Genomic DNA, 18,028 nt, shown 5'->3' with positions numbered 1-18,028 from the left:
TGGTAAAACACACTAAAATTATATTGCTCAACCATGTCTCCGCGAGTCTAACGAGTCTGGAATAACAAAGAGGAGAAACGTCAAAATTGGAACAGCCGATTTGCTGTCATCCCCATAGTTCCAATCGAGCAGGAGACCTGTCAAAACGACCAGGATTCGCCACTTTGGTATACTCGAGACACTTTACGCGAGTCTATGGAATCTATAGTGTCTATAGTTTGGTGGACTTTTATGGCCATATTTGCTAATTCTACGCGACAGTTCATTTTCGAGCAGTATTGGCGTCAATTTAGCGCAATGTAAACACTTTTAAGCAGACAATAAATTAAGCATGACAAAATCAGAAGCTTCTGAATTCGGTGCTAAAACTAGTGGACAATAATGAGGATATTAGATTGTCCGACACAATTAGCATCATGTAAACGGTCTGCTAGACGAATTGTCAGCTAATTATGCCATCACGCCAATTTTATTGGCAGATAGGGAAGTGTTTACATTACGATAGTTTGGTACCAACACAGTCGGACAATTTATTGTCCCATATTTAGCAGCTAAATTTTTAGCGGCAATGTAAACGATACTAGCGTGGAATAAATTGTCCGACAGAATATTGTCACGTATTATTATCTGTTATAATATTCTACCTTGTATTCAAAACCCTTGTTTTCCTTTACCAGTCCATTATGCTCATATGTCATTGATACCATGATACACAGTAATAAACTGGCATTCATTTGTTATCGTTGCTGTGATCAACACGCGTTCTTACTCTGTGCGACTATTCGAAAACACAACAGTTGGCGACGAAAGAAGAAGAAGAACCTACACACCAAATTTTGATTTTTTCATCCAGCAAAACTAATTGCTGGAACGTGATCAGCAAACTGTAGTTTGCCGAAAATTCAGTAATAATAGATGAAGCGTCAGCAAAATTAGAAATTGCTGAACATCAGCAAAAGAGTTGTCAAACACTTAGCATTCCTCCCCAGCCATTTTCCTTGACACATTTGCGCGCTCCTGCCTGAGGCACTGCACGAGCTGGAGGACGAGGAAATCACCTGAAAAAGTTTAAATTTTCATCTTAATTTACACTAAAATGGATTGCACTACTTCAATAATGAGCCTTCATCGAATAAACTTACCTCTTATTATCAAAAATCAAGTTCAACCGAACATTTTTATACATTTTTATTTCGGCTGAGAAGAAAAAAAATACAAAAAAATTCGGCCGGATTCGAGCTCAGACAAAATTGCTGAACGTCCAGCATAACAAGCTGTCAAGATGCATTATTGAAAAACCTGCAAGAAATATTTTACTGAATGGATTACTGGTTTTACAGCATGTCAAAAAGCAGCAAAATTTTGCTGGTTTCCAGCGAAATAAAAATAGTGTGTACGAAGATTCGGCCGATTGCAGCCGTTTGGCTGGTGCTACGTAGCGGGGCCGATCGCCGGAAAAGAATTTGGACATACGAAGTTGAGGTTACGTGTTTGCTGAGGTGTTGGTTGCTGCTAATTGCTTTCTGCTACGACGCGCCCGAATAAAACGGTATGACACAGAAATTGTACAGGATATCATTTTCCAATTATTCGTGTTATCATAAACTGGATTATAAACCGACGATTCAACGAATCATATTAATGATAGCAGTTATCGTTCACAGAGTTTCAATGATTGACTGAATGGGTTGTTAAGTATCGTTCCCATTCAAAAATGCTCATTTTCTCGAACAAAAATTTTGTGGATAGATTAGTAGTATAATCACTGTATCATAAACTTTATGATACAGTGAATAATAAACATTTCACAGATCTGCTTTATCGACCCGAAAAAAGTGCACACCCCTGCGGGCATTTCTCTGAACCTGTCAACTATGTGTATTATTGAGTGAATCGTTGTTTATTTTTTCGCTTGTTTTTTGTCATGCTTTGGAAAATCTATGTGATAGACGGAGTTGCTGCATCAATCTTCGCGCGGTGTGTGCTACATGGACCATATTCGATTAGGGCTCGCGGGTGGTTTGAAGACAATGATGTTCTTGAAGTGAATTGATGTGAGCTGTAAGAAAAAAATCTGGTGTCTGGAAGAAGTATAAGAAAAAACTCCCGAAAGAACACCGACCGGAACCAAGTACAGTGACGATTCGTTCGTTAAGAGCTCGTTAGATGGGCTGTCTCGATGGTTGAATGTTCACTGGTTGGGGCAAAACCCAACTAAAAAGCACTGTCAATGTCAAAATAGATGTCAAAACGAGTTTGACGTCTGACCGCCGTCGCATCACAGCTCCTGTATACAGAACGTTTACGCAAGTATGTGAGTGTTCCGTGACGTATTGCGCGCAAACCCCAACATTTTATTCCCACCTTTGGGTTTCCGCGCCGAAGACCCAGCGCCAAATTCGGCGACAAAGAAAACTGACAGCAGTCGCCGGACAGTTGGCAATCCTGATATTTGACGGCGGCCGCCCGGTAGTCATGGGAGTGGATTGTTGTCACGCAAATAGATCTTTTCGCTGGAAATACATGTGTATTGAGTTATTGTTGACAGATTTTCTGCAGTGTTAGTGTGAAATTCAGCGATTTTCTGTATCGCGTAAGCCTTCGCTGGAAGAAAACGTCATGTTGCTCATCGAAGCAAGGAAAATTTTCAGTGAAAAAAGCAATATTTCTCGTCACTTGCGTGTGTCTAGAGCATTTTGATCAGTTGTCAGTTGCCCCAACGAACGAACACGATTCGCTAATCGGGGCGCAGTCGTGACCCAACCAGCGAATCTGGACTGTAAAGAATCTTCTATGGATTCCACCAGTGGCCTAGCATGCGGAGTCCGAGGCGGAGTCGTTACAATGAAATTGACTATTGAAGGTAAACAAAACAGTTTGCTTGAAATCATTTAACATACAATCGACGGACGCACCGACTGAGAGAGAGCAGCCGCCGTATTAATAGTGCTTGATTTTCGTTGAAATTACAAGCTATTAGCTACAAACACTATCTTTAGCATGTTTTCCTCATGCATCAACACTCACAATTTACAGTAAAAATACAAAAAGTGATTTTGGAGAATACATTGGGAGGAAATCGAACTATTCAAAATGATTCCAGTATCATTGCATGTATCATTATCATACATGTTATATTACTTGCAAAGTATTAAATAATCACATTTTTTCAATTCTAATAATTTGATTGCAAAACTATCATTACTTGTATCATTATTATTCCACGAATAACCACTCTATAATATGAACGATTCCATGTATATTATTTTTCTACTCGGGCGGGCTGTACATTGCCGTTTTGCTGCTGCGTTGTTGAGTGTTTTGATGCTGCCAGGTTGGACCCTGTTTTATTGCTGCTACTGCTGATTGCGCTGGATGTGAGTGATGGCTAATCCGACGAATGTTGCTGCTGCTGCTGCTGCCGGAAATGCCGCCGGAGCGGGGATTCCACCGACGTTTAATTTCGAACCCTTCGATAGAACGAAAACAAAGTGGGGCCGTTGGGTGAAACGGCTGGAAGGTGCAATGCGACTGTTTGGTGTGAACAACAACGTCATGCAAAGTGTACTACACACTGAACTTTTATTGCCGGGCTCAGTTATCGAATTACCGAATTATCAACTGCTGAGCTCTCGGTGATCACCTCGGTAATCAAGTTCGACTACCGATTACTCGGTATTACGTTAGATCTGACAAAATGTCAAAAATCACTGAGCTGCTTCGTCAAATTATTACTGAATACTTTGTAGAAAAAGTACCGAGTATTCAGTAATTTTAAATTTCAACGATTTTACAATTTACCGAGCACCTCAGTATTTGTTTTACAGATTTCCGTAAATGTTTAACCGTAATATCGGCAAATGATGCGAAATTAAGGAAAATTTGAGAAAAATGCAACGATAAATAAATACTCAAAGTAAATTTCATTTTTATTCTCATAAAGCGATCAATATGTGTAATGCTTAACGATGAATGATGCCATGAAACAAAACCAATCACATGATTATTAAATTTGCATTCTGCAACATAACAAAAATCTCAGATTCCGGAGGAGGACTCAGTCTAGAGAAGTTTTGAGTTGTTCGGCTCCCTCCGCAGATCGTCGGGTCCTCGGTCGGGTCAACAGATATACGAGCGCAAGGAGTTGCGGCGTTCAAAAAATTCCATTTTTACAGATGTAGCACTTTCCCGTTAACAGCAACATCTAGTTGAACCAGCAATCCTGAAACTGAACGAGATGGTTTGTTGTAAGTTTTTTAACTTACATCAATGATTGTGCAAACTTACCAAATTATTCTGTATTACTTTTTAAAACATTTTGGACCAAAACCACAGCCGAAAACCAGCAACTTTGATAAAATAGTGGCGTCCAAGCGCACCACGCCGGGACACACTCTGACTATCATTTATAAATACAAATGGCGTCACACAAGTACACCAGGAACTGAGGCCTCGGTTAAGGTTTTGAAGAGTATTCAGCACTTTTTTACTGATTGTACGGTACTCTTATTTACGGAGCAAACTAGAAGTACCGAATAACGCAATATACAATGTTAACCGGTACTTTTTATTACTGATATTTGTAAAAAATATTTTGTTTTGCAGGTGATCGGTAAAACTAATTACTGAAATCGGATAATTGTTCAAAAGTTTACTGATTCCTCAGTATAAATTAACTTTTACAGTTTGAACTCAGCAAAAATTATTACCGAGGTGGAATTCGAGATTTTAGTGTGTACTGCACTACATGGGCTCGGAGACATAGGGTAACGGTTGAATTTTGGACCCCTAGAGGGCATTAGTTTGAATTTAAGTGAAAATCAAACAGATTCAGACGGTATTTACACGTAATGATGATGTTGGTATGTTTGTAAAAGCCTCCATTGACCGTTAAAAATACCCACAAGGTCATTTCTAACTGAAAATTTGATGAAAATAACTGATTTTTGAAGCATCAGTTTTCACTGTTTTGGACACCCCAATATATTTTGGACCCTGTTCAGTATATATTTTGGACACCCAGTGTTTAAACTCGTTTGAAACTATTTTGGAAGAATTTGCCGCTTGAATATGCTGGATCACATCCCATTTACTTGATTGACAAAGGCTGATTAGACGAACTTTGCGAATTTAATGCGCTAGAATGATAAACGTTTTTGTTTACATCTGCAAGTTTCCTCAGCACCGCAATCTCTTTTTGTAAACATGAGGCGACACTCGCGCGGATGACGAGATTGTTAAAAATTAATTTCAAGGCAAATAAAGATATTTCCAGTAAGGAAATGATTGCTGCCCGTGCAGAGCAATCTTATTTAGCGAATGATTCTAAAAATGTTCGTCATCTCATCATTAAATCGGTGTAAGTTGTGATAATACGACCCAGGGGGTCCAAAATATATGGGGGTCCAAATTATATTGGTTGCCCTACAACATCCTTGCGGATAATGTGTCTCCCGACGAGCCGGAGAACCAGACATATCAACAAATCGTTGACGTGCTTGGGAACTATTACGATCCGGAACCTCTCGAGATGGTAGAACTGTGGAAGTTCAGATCCCGGACACAAATGGAAGGGGAATCGATTGCGGAGTTCATCACGGCGCTGCAACGTGAGGCGAAATACTGCAAATTCGGCGACTATCTGCAGAATGCGCTGCGAAATCAGCTGGTGTTCAGGCTTCGCAACCAGCGTATCCGGTCGCGTCTAATCGAGGAAAAGGCGTTGACGTTCGACAAGGCGAAGGACATTTCACTTGCGATGGAGGCGTCCGGTGAAGGTGCTGAAGTTCTCAACCGGAAGTTGCATGAGCTGAATCTGATTGACAATTCCGCTCACCACCAACGATCGTCGACGAGCAAGGTAACTAACAATACTAACAAAACGTGTTACCTATGTGGTAGTGAGACGCATCTTGCAAACGTCTGCCGACACAAAGATACTGTTTATGGATTTTGCCGAAAGAAGGTGTTCAGTGCGGAAACCACACTGAAGATGGTTAAGTCTAGCAGCGCGAGCGGCAGTGAGTAGAAGAGCGCATCCCCCGGTAGACCGTCATGCGTAGCAGCAACCAAAACATCAGCAGCCCGGCAGTACGGCGACGAAGCGGCGATTGGCTATGTGGTGAGATGACAACAAATGAGAGAGAGAGAGCGACATTGACGGACGACTGCGAGAGCGACGAGAGAGAGAAGAATCACCGATGTCAAGTCGGCAGCGTGAGCGACTATCATCGATCTGAGTTCTCTTCGAAGGTTGAGTTACCACCATCGACAAGGCGCGTACAATCTAGTACGTTCTCGATAATTCCACGTGATTCGAGATCACGTGTTGGCTAGTATAAATATAAGGCGCGTAGCACGTTGAGGGAGTTAGTATGATTTGAACTGGCTAAGGTTCACAAGTGTAGTAACAGTGAAGAAAAGTGAAAGTGACTAAGAAGTTAAGTAGTGCTAAGTCAAGTCTTGTAAATAGTAGAGGAGAAAATGAAATACAGTGTGTGAAGTGAAAATAATTCTCTGTGGTTTTCATCACCGGAACGATTGCCTACTGCGTTGGATTTTCTACCCTGGTTTCCTGGCTGAGGACTATTCTACTACTGCTCCCGCTGCCTACTCCTGCTGCCTACGGCTCCGTTCTCGTGGGAACGTGAGCTTTCCCGCGACCAGTATTCTTCGTACAGTCCACTCCATACCCAACATAGGATTTGGTCCTTCGAGCCGGATTATTCTTCTGGTCACTGGTCGCTCGCCCTTCGGTTAACAGTTGGATACTGCCCGGGGGCTTGGAGTGTGGGAGCATTCGATTCATTGGATGTAGAAACACGAGGTGATTTGGATTTGGCATCGATTCGGTGGTGTAAATCGTAGAGGAACACAAGAACTAAGTGCAGTGCAAGCTATAAACTAGTACTGAAGACAGTGAACGTTTGAACTCAAGTGAAGTGATCTAGAAAGTGAAAAAAATGACGAAGAGAACTCCGTTGAAGCAACAGAACAACCCAAGCAACGAGGAGGATATGGAGCTTGGTACGTTAATCCACTTGCGAGGAATGGCTCAAGGCAATATAACACGGATAAAAAATGTGATACTGCAAAGCGATGTGGATGATCTGACGGTGAATCAAGTGAAGGTGTACATCAGAAAGGTGGAATCTTCGTATGCGGAGTATCATACCCATCATCAGCAATTGATAGCTCGTTTGCCTGCGGACAAGCGTCAAGAGCAGGATGAAAAGTTCATACAGTTCGAGACTTTGCATGAGCAAGTTTCCACAGTCCTGGACACCTGCCTCGAGACCCTTGCAGCGAATGCAGTACCCCAGCAGCCCAACAATCAACAACCTATCGTTATCCAACCGTCGTTACCTCGAGTGATTCCAACGTTTGATGGACGATACGAGAATTGGGAGAAATTTAAGGTAATGTTTAAAGATGTTGTGGACGGATCCAATGAGCATGCTCGTATCAAGCTATACCATCTTGAGAAAGCTTTAGTTGGAGACGCTGCCGGACTGATTGATGCAAAAACAATCAGTGACGGTAATTATGACAGGGCATGGCAGTTACTCGAAGAACGCTTCGAGGATAAGCGAAGAATGATCGACTTGCACATTGGAGGTATACTTGGCGTTAAGAAACTGAGCAAGGAAAGCTACACGGATCTCCGGGCGTTGGTAGAAACATTCGAAAATCACATCGAAAATCTGAAGTTCCTAGGAGAGCAATTCACTGGAGTCTCCGAAAGGTTCATCATCTACATCGTAGCTCATGCGTTGGACGACGATACTAAGAAGCTTTGGGAGGCAACCGTGAAGCGACGAGAACTACCAACGTACAGTCAAACAATAGCATTTCTAAAGGAGCGTGTCTCGGTACTGGAGAGGTGCCAGACATCAGACGACTTTGATCGACAACGACAGCAACGACCAGCGGTTGCAAAATCCATCAAGCCTCCTCAAAGGAGTAATGCGGCTACAGCGGTGGAAAATCCGGAACCGAAGTGTGAGTTTTGCAATGAGAATCATCTGTCTTTCAAATGCTCCAAGTTCAATGAATCAACGGTGAAACAGCGTATGGATCTAGTAAGGGAGAAAAACGTATGTTTCAACTGCTTGCGAAAAGGACACCGAGTAACAGACTGTTTGTCGGAGCGATCATGTACCAAATGTGGAAGGAGACATCATACATTGCTACATTCTGTTGACGGCCCAGTTGATTCCAAGGTATCAAACATCATCGATGGAAATAGCAGCCAATCTGAAGCAGCGAGAGCAACACCTGTACCCACACCACGTGCGAGTCGAATGGTACACGAGCAGTCATCGAATGCAGCAAATCCGGAACGTCCACAGGAACCAGTTAGCCAGGCACTGCTTTTCACTGCCCTCGTGAACGTGCTGGATCGAGACAATCGACCTTACCAGTGTCGCGCACTGCTGGATTGCGGATCTCAGGTAAGTTTTATTACCCAGTCCCTAGCACACGCCCTTAACGTAGAAGTGGAACAAGTTAATCTTCCAATAACTGGTATTGGCAGCGTAAGATCAACCATTAAGCAAAGATGTACTGTGTCCGTTCAATCCAGGTGTAACGATTTTGCATTTGATTTGCATTGTCTTGTTTCCCCTAGGATTACAGGGGAACTACCGAGTATGGAAATTCATTCGAGTAGCTGGAACTTTCCTCGTTTCAAGTTGGCTGACCCTTTGTTCTATAAACCACATGAAATCGATATGCTGATCGGAATGGATTGGTTCCTTGATTTGTTGAAGCCAGGGTTTGTGAGACTTACTGATGATTGTCCGCGGTTACAAGACTCCCAACTTGGGTGGTTGATTGGTGGTAGGTTTATTGACCTACCTTTCTCTGGTGTTGGGCTCCGGTCGAATCCGGTGGTTGAGGATCCAGTGGGAAAGCTGGTCCAGAAATTCTGGGAGATTGAAGGTGTCTCTGCAGATTTTGTTACAAATACAGAAGAGGAAGAATATGAACGTCTTTTCCAAGAGACTTATCGTCGTCAGTCCAATGGTCGATATATGGTCCAGTTACCGTTGAAGGATAGTGTGATTCAGCTTCCGGATTCGAGAACTCAGGCTTTAAGACGATTTTATGCACTAGAGTCTAAATTACAACGTCAACCAAACCTGAAAGAGCAGTACGACTCGCTTATGGATGAGTATGAGTTGCTCGGTCATTGTAAGGAAGTGTTCGAAGCTGATGATGATCCAAATATGCAAAAATGGTATCTTCCACACCATGCTGTTGTGAATCCATCAAAAACCACAACTAAGTGTAGAGTAGTATTTGATGCGTCGTCTAAGGTAGCCGGTACTTCTTTAAACGATGTTCTAATGGTGGGCGCTGCAGTACAGAGTGATTTGATGTCCATTGAGCTTCGGTTCAGAATGCATCGATACGTGATGAGTGCTGATGTGTCGAAGATGTTTCGGCAAATAGACGTAGATTCCCGTCATAGCCCATTGCAGAGAATCTTCTGGCGAAAGTCTCCTACCGATCGTCTTCGAACACTTGAGCTTACAACCGTAACTTATGGTACCGCTTCAGCGCCCTTCTTGGCCACACGAACGATGTTGCAATTAGCCAGAGATGAACGAGACAATTATCCTCTGGCAGCTGAGATAGTTGAGAAGAATGTTTACGTAGACGACGGCTTGTTTGGGTCTAACAGCTTTGAAGAGGCATGCGAGATGCAACGCCAAGTCATTGCGTTATTCAAATCTGGTGGTATGCATTTGCATAAATGGTCCTCAAACGATCCTCGATTACTTGAATCAATTCCTTCGGGGGACCAAGATTCGCTGGTGGTTGTAGGTGATTGCGAAGCCAATGAGATCATTAAAACACTTGGTTTAATGTGGAATCCCAAAACGGACGAATTTGTCTTTCTAACACAGCCACCACCGAATTTTGAGACACCTACGAAGCGACAAGTTCTATCGACTATTGCAAAGATATTCGATCCGTTAGGGCTAATATCACCCGTGATCATAATCGCCAAAATTCTAATGCAGCGTCTCTGGATAAGTAAACTTAAATGGGATGAAAGGTTAGATGATCAGCTTTGCTCGGAATGGCAACATTTTTTGACATGTCTGCCTTGTCCGGAACAAATTCGCATCCCAAGACATATCGTGTCCCCACATGCAATTTGCTATGAGTTGCACGGATTCTCCGATGCCTCGGAGATGGCATACGGTGCTTGTGTGTATATCCGCTCACTGAATTCTGATGACACAGCTGTGGTAAAACTTGTCGCTAGTAAGTCGAAAATTGCACCAATTAATCCTGTTTCAATTCCTAGGAAGGAGCTGTTGGCAGCATTGCTTTTAACGAAATTAGTTTCAAAGGTTGTGAGTGCGTTGGATACGGTAACATTCACCAAAATTCAGTTGTGGTCCGACAGTCAAGTAGTGTTGGCATGGCTACAGAAACCTTTGAATCGGCTCCAAGTCTTTGTGCGTAATAGAGTCGCCGAAATCGTTTCTCACAACGAGTATATTTGGAGTTATGTGAATACACGAGAAAATCCTGCAGACATTGTCTCAAGAGGGCAATGTGCCAAAGAGCTAGCTCAAAACGATCTATGGTGGAACGGCCCAAAGTTTCTGAAGTGCCAACTTTGAAGTTGAAATTCCTGCTGGATTGCCTGAGTCAAGTATACCTGAACTGCGAAGTGAGATTGCTGTACATGTAGTCATGAGCTATGAAGACTTTCCGATATTACTAAAATATGACTCGTTTAGGAAAACACAACGCATTATTGCCTACGTCCTGCGATTCATTTCCAATGTAAGGCGAAAGAAGGAAGATCGAGTGTTGTGTCCGTTTCCCACAATTGGTGAACTACGTGACTCGTTGTATAGAATCATTGGTGCGATTCAACATAAGGAATTATCAAAGGAGGTAGAATGTGTGAAGACTGAAGATCCTAATCATAGACTAAACAGCTTGAAGCCATTTTTTGATAATGACTTACTTCGCGTTGGTGGACGAATTCGCCATTCACAGCTTCCGTATGATGTGAAACATCAATTAATCCTGCCGGATAAAAATATTCTCTCTAAACGTCTAGTAGCTGCCATACACCGGGAAAATCTCCATGTTGGTTGTTCCGGAGTCATCAACATCCTCCGCCAAAGGTTCTGGTTAATTAATGCGAGGTCAACAGTTCGAAGCATTGTAAGGGGTTGTGTTACATGTTTCAGAGCCAATCCACAAACCTTGGATCAACTAATGGGAGATTTACCCTCCTACAGGTTGCACGCTGCTCCGACGTTTCAGAGAGTAGGTCTTGATTTTGCTGGGCCTATCATGATCAAACAAACAACTCGTAAGGCCAGCCCGATAAAGGGGTATATTTGTGTTTTTGTTTGTATGATTACAAAGGCTATCCATTTGGAAGCCGTTGAAAGCTTGTCAACCGAAGCTTTTCTAGCTGCCTTTCATCGCTTTGTGTCTCGAAGAGGAATTCCTCATGAAGTGTTTAGTGACAATGGCACAAATTTCAAGGGTGCTAAATCCGAATTGCACGAGCTTTACCGGCTGTTTAAATCTGAAGCCATTCATCGAGGAATTTTCGAAATCTGTCAAAGCAAGGAAATAGAGTGGAGGACTATCCCGCCCAATGCCCCACACTTTGGTGGCATTTGGGAGGCCGGTGTAAAAAGTGTAAAGTCGGTTTTAAAAAAGGTATGTAAGTCCGCATCGCTCACAATTACTGAATTCTCGACCCTTCTGTGTCAAGTCGAAGCAATTCTTAATTCAAGACCCTTGTATGCGCATTCAAATGATCCTCATGATCTTGAAAGCTTGACACCAGCACATTTGATGATTGATCGTCCCCTTATTGCCGTTCCCGAGCCTTCGTACGATAACATACCGGAGAACCGTTTATCCCGTTGGCAACGAATCCAACAACTGCGTGAACATTTTTGGAAGCGTTGGTCATCCGAATACATTGCAGAGTTGCAAACGAAATATAAATGGGCCAAACAGAGGGCTAACATTCAATTAGGTACAATCGTGCTTCTAAAGGAGGACAACATTCCTCCTCAATATTGGAGAATGGGTCGAGTAGTTAAAGTTTACCCGGGTTTAGATGGTCTTATAAGAGTGGTTGATGTTTTCACCAAAAACGGTACATTTAAAAGGCCCATTCATAAACTTGCTCCGTTGCCAATACTTGATAATTCCACTTCTGATAACATTCTATAGTAATAAGGCGTGATGCACCTCCTCGCCGGGAGTATGTTCAGTGCGGAAACCACACTGAAGATGGTTAAGTCTAGCAGTGCGAGCGGCAGTGAGTAGAAGAGCGCATCCCCCGGTAGACCGTCATGCGTAGCAGCAACCAAAACATCAGCAGCCCGGCAGTACGGCGACGAAGCGGCGATTGGCTATGTGGTGAGATGACAACAAATGAGAGAGAGAGAGCGACATTGACGGACGACTGCGAGAGCGACGAGAGAGAGAAGAATCACCGATGTCAAGTCGGCAGCGTGAGCGACTATCATCGATCTGAGTTCTCTTCGAAGGTTGAGTTACCACCATCGACAAGGCGCGTACAATCTAGTACGTTCTCGATAATTCCACGTGATTCGAGATCACGTGTTGGCTAGTATAAATATAAGGCGCGTAGCACGTTAAGGGAGTTAGTATGATTTGAACTGGCTAAGGTTCACAAGTGTAGTAACAGTGAAGAAAAGTGAAAGTGACTAAGAAGTTAAGTAGTGCTAAGTCAAGTCTTGTAAATAGTAGAGGAGAAAATGAAATACAGTGTGTGAAGTGAAAATAATTCTCTGTGGTTTTCATCACCGGAACGATTGCCTACTGCGTTGGATTTTCTACCCTGGTTTCCTGGCTGAGGACTATTCTTGGAAGGAGTAACCTACTCCTGCTCCCGCCGGCTCCGTTCTCGTGGGAACGTGAGCTTTCCCGCGACCAGTATTCTTCGTACAGTCCACTCCATACCCAACAGAAGGGACATTTGCAACGTGTTTGTCTCAGTACGCCACCGGACAGTAAATTCAAGAAAAACGATAATAAGAAATTGAAAACTCATCTGGTCGAGGAGGGGGATGAAAATGATAGCGATTCTGGGGACGAAACGATCGATGAGATCTGTGTCATTGATGTAAGTCATGAGAATAAACCGTTGTCGAAAATCTACATACAGCTTAAGGTAAATCAATCACTGATGAGGTTTGAGGTGGATAGTGGGTCACCTGTGTCGCTGGTAAGTGCTACTGACAGGGCGAAATATCTCACAAACCTTCCGCTTAATGAAACAAATACAAAATTGCGTAGTTATTGTGGTGGTCAAATTAAAGTTCATGGTACCGTCGATGCCACTAGACCACGCTAATTTGTACCAAAGAATGAGGCTTGGTATTCATTCACTGTATCGCTCAACCGCAATCAATGAACCATTAACCAATACTAATATAAACACATAGGGTTACCATACTTACGCTCCACGATAGGTATCACATCCCCTTTCTATAAATAAAATAAATTATTATTTAAATACTTTTGTTATGGAACTAGATGTATTTTACTTAGAGCTTGATAATTATTTTCATTTCTGGTATATTAGCACTTAAGACCAGTATTACGAAACTAGTGACTTACGATTACGCTGAGAACGACGTAGAACTGCAGGTTATTTTTTTTATTCTTAATCACTTAACCTAATTTACAGCTCTTTTGTCCACTTGGGCACTACGTGAGCGATTCCAATTGGACGCTGCACCTAAACTTTTGTACAGCGCCTACATGTATTCTATTCTAATTCAACTATATCGAACTGGTGCCTTGTGCTGCTTCAACTTTTCTACCCTGTCCACGGTAGAATGATGAGCACGATGATGCTGGTGGTTGGCTGCTGTTCCTTTTCCAGTCCAATTGGGGGTCGTCCATTATGAGTTGCGGTTCGCCGATATCCAAATTCCGGGTCCGTTAGAGCTATATGCTCCGAAGAGGGTCAGGTGCCAGCTGCTCTCGGGGGGAAGAGCAACTGACGAAAAATTGCAAGTGCCGGGGCTGGGTTCGAACCCATGACCATCCGCTTATGAAGCGAACGTGTGGACCACTGCGCCACGGGCCCCGATAAGAACTGCAGGTTCTATGCGTTCTTCTTCTGAAGAATGATTATCCTGTCCAGTTACCGTACCTGAAATCTTTTTCAAGTGGGAAACATTCCTGTCGTACTCTTTGCCTGTAAAAATAATAATTAACGTCTTCGTTTTGGATTCAACATGAATTAAACGATTTACCTGTATCCTGTATTCATATTGATCCGTTCCGCTCTACCACCGTAAACTTCTCTTTAAGAAGTTGGTCGAGAGCTTGTTGGTTGGGTGTAGGTTGCGCATGAGTACCACATCGTCAGTGCCAATCGCACTGGGCTTTGACCTGCGCTTAGCATCTTCTCTCTCCTTTCCCAACGACTTCTGTACAGTGTCCTTATCTCTGTGTTCTGATGAAAGTCGCCGTTGACAAATCTTCAACCTCTGGAAACTTGAAACGAAGCCGTCGATTTTGGAGTAGCTCATTTGGAGATCTTCCGGTTGTGGAATGAGGTGTATTATTGTACATTTCTAAATAATGTGACATCTCGGATCTCAAGTCGCCATACAAAGCATTTGCTATCTTTAGCCGCTTGAGCAAAGATCGGTTCTGACGCTCTACCTCGCCGTTGGCCTGGGGCCAGTACGGGGTAGTATGATTCAGATGAATTCCCTTTACTTTGCAGAAATCGTCAAATTCTGTAGCGACAAACTGCTTCCCATTATCCAGGGTGATTGTACGTGGTACGCCCCAAAGTCCGAAAATTCTTGCCATTCGCTTAATAGTTTCTTTGGCTGTTATTGAAGTCATGATTTCCAAATCCACGTGTCTGCTAAAATAATCCACCACTGCCAAAATGTATTCCCCTGTCGGCAATGGTCCAAGGAAATCAATTGCAATGTCAACCCATGGTTTGTCGGGCAATGGTCTACGCTCCATCGGTTCCGGAGGATCGGGTATTTGTACAAGGCGGCATCCTTCACATTTCTCGCAGACTTTGACTACCTCTTGGTCCATGTTTGGCCACCAGCAACGGTCGCGGAGACGTCGCTTCATACATGACTGGCCGGGATGACCTTCGTGAGCTAGCAAAAGCATTCTCTCCCGAAGAATAGAAGGTACGACTAGTTTCGAACCACGCATGACCAAACCATTAGCGAAAGAAAGTTCACAACGAAACGCAGAATATTGCTTGACGATAGGAGAAGTCCAATCTTCTTTCATGATAGAAGACAGTACCGCTTGAAGCTCTGCGTCATTCTTTGTTGCCTCGATTACTTCTGAAATATCTATCGCTGCAGTTTCTTGGACAGTCCGAATTGCAATTTCAGTTTCGTTGTCATAATCCGCACTCGATTGTTCTTGTTGTAAAATTGCCAATGCGTTTGCAGCAATTCTCCGGATGTACACCTCCGATTCTTCTTGCCAAGAGGGATCTTTAACGTGAGAGCCAAGACGCGAGAGAGTATCAGCAATGTTCGACGATCCTTTTTTGTAGACAACCTTGAACCTAAAGGCTTGCAATCTAAGCATCCATCGTTCGATTCGCGCTGTCGGACGCGAATTTACCGTAATGCGTAACTGATTATGCGAGTTCTGCCTTGATGGATTTGTACTAGAACTGCACCGAGACCAACTCCAGAAGTGTCGGTTACTAGGATGGTGTGATCGGTTGGATCGAAATAGCCTAGGCAGTCAATATTTCCAATCAGATGTTTAAGGGAATCGAATGATTTCTGATGTTCCGAAAGCCAACAAAACTGATTTGAATTTTTCAGAAGTGCCCTCAACGGATGGCTCAAAGTTGCGAGATTCGGAAGAAACCTGGAGACGTAGGTCACAAGGCCGAGAAAGCTACGCAGTTCTTCTTTCGTACGTGGGGCTCGACACAGTAGCAGGGATTTCACCTTAGAATCGGCAGGTAGTACTCCATCTTCAGACATTTTATGACCGAGGAATTCAGTTTCCCTCCTCTTGAATTTGCACTTCTGGAGGTTGAGCGTTAAACCATGAGAGGCCAACACAGACAGCGTTTTCTTTACTGCTTCATCATGCTCCGCTTCAGTAGCACCTCACATAAAAATATCATCGATGAACACCACCGTATTCTTGCATTCAGCAAGGATGCTTTCCATAAGGTTTTGAAAAAAATCTGGTGCGTAATTGACTCCAAACAATAGACGTGTGTATCGAAACAAACCCCAATTCGTTATGAATGTGGTTATGTCTCTGCTTTCTTCGGCTAGTTCCACATGATGAAAAGCTTGCTGAATGTCTAACGTGGTGAAATATTTCGCTCCTGTAAACTTGGCCAGGAGGTCCTCAAATACCGGCAAAGGGTGGTTCAACCTCTGGATTGCCTGGTTAGCCCGCCGCATGTCCACACACAATCTTAGTTCGCCGTTGTCTTTCATAATAGGCACTAGAGGGGATACCCATGACGAGGGTTTAGTAACCCGTTCAATGATGCCCTTTTCCAACAGTTCATCTAACTTTATCTTGACTTGATCGAGAATCGGAATTGGACATCGTCGAAGCGGCTGGATGACAGGTGGAATGGTTCGATCAAGAGGAAGCACCAACTTTTGGGAAGACTTTAGTTTCTTCGACGCGACCAACGATTTCTTTGAAGGTACTGGGTAGTCCAACTCGAAGCACTCCTAACTTCTGGGCCGTGACTCTTCCTAAAAGTGATTGTTGGCCTCCCTTAATCACATAAAAAGTCGTGTTAGTCGAGATAACGTCAGGTCCATCTCTAATTTCGATCTTCGCATCGAATACTGTGAGTAGCTTCAATGGTACTCGCCCATATGCAAGAAACCGTTTAGAGGTATCATATCTTTGAGAGTGACACTCAACTTCTTTGAGTTTTAGTAGTTCCCGCGTGGTATCGTCGATTAGATTGTAGGTTGAGCCCGAATCTATCAGCATGTTAATGTCAACCCCTCCTACACGACAAGAAATAAATTCATCATCTTCATCAGTGATTTTGTACACTGAAAGATCTTCCGATTTTACGTCGTCTTCTTCGCGTGATTCAACATTTCGTACAGATTTGTATCGTTTTGCCTGACCTCCTCGCATCGGCGAGTATCTCCTTTTTCTCGCACTAGCAGGCTAATAGAAAATCATAGATTAAATCAAAAAAGTTTAATTCGTCTCATATTCAACTTACATCTTTTTCCACTTTTGCCTTGCACATCGTTTGAAAATGGCCAAGTCTCCTGCATCTATGGCAAGTTCGATCCAGCGCAGGACATTTCTCGAACTTCTGGTGTTGTAATCTTCCACACCGTGAACATCTCGCTTTGTATGCAGGTACGCCAGAGTCTTTGTAAAATGGAATTCCAGGTTTCTTTATAACCAAACGATTAACATCGACAGGGTTTGGTCGAGTAGACATTTGAGACGCTTGATGTTTGATTGATTGATGGGCATTGATCATTTTCGATACGTCGTCAAGCCTAAGTTGTTCTTTTTCGAGTAACTTTCGACGTAGATCTTCCGGAGCATTTTGTATGACCTTGTCAATCACGGCGATTTGACGGGATTCCTGTTCATTTCGACCAAACGCACATTTGTCTGCCTTCTGCTGAACTCTCAGTAAGAATTTTTCAATTGGTTCGTCTTTGTCCATAGACATTGACCAAAATTGGAACCTCTCGAAGCTTTCATGTTGTTTGGGGGAGAAATGTTCTGTGAGTCTTTCCTTTGCCACGACATATGGATCTTCACCGTCTTGACCATCAACGTCCGCTCCAGGTATTCCATAAAATACCCCCTGTAGTTCAAAGCCACCCATTGCCAATAGCTGTGCTTTTCGACATTTGCCGTCTGTTATGTTTGTCGCAGCCATGACATTTCCAAACCATCGAATCCATCCGATCCACGCGTTCCTGACTTCAGATGACGGCAGATGGGAAAACTTGAACTGCGGTAA

General features: G+C 43.2%; 1 protein-coding gene and 1 long non-coding RNA gene across 5 annotated transcripts in view; both read left to right on the top strand.

The window, feature by feature from the left end:
* The window catches only part of LOC109398151 (uncharacterized), a 65,046-nt gene that overhangs the window by 32,973 nt on the left and 14,045 nt on the right, over window positions 1–18,028 (top strand). The gene's annotated exons all lie outside the window — the stretch shown is intronic.
* On the top strand, window positions 6,958–10,643 carry LOC134288104 (uncharacterized; the record flags this gene model as incomplete). Its single annotated transcript, XM_062851835.1, is given in 1 exon segment — window positions 6,958–10,643. A coding segment is annotated over 1 exon segment (3,681 nt).

This window comes from Aedes albopictus, chromosome 2 (genome assembly GCF_035046485.1).
Source record: "Aedes albopictus strain Foshan chromosome 2, AalbF5, whole genome shotgun sequence".
In the NCBI taxonomy this organism is placed as follows: Eukaryota; Metazoa; Arthropoda; class Insecta; order Diptera; family Culicidae; genus Aedes; species Aedes albopictus.
Note: the sequence above shows the minus strand (reverse complement) of the source record. Positions and strands in the feature narration are given on the sequence as shown.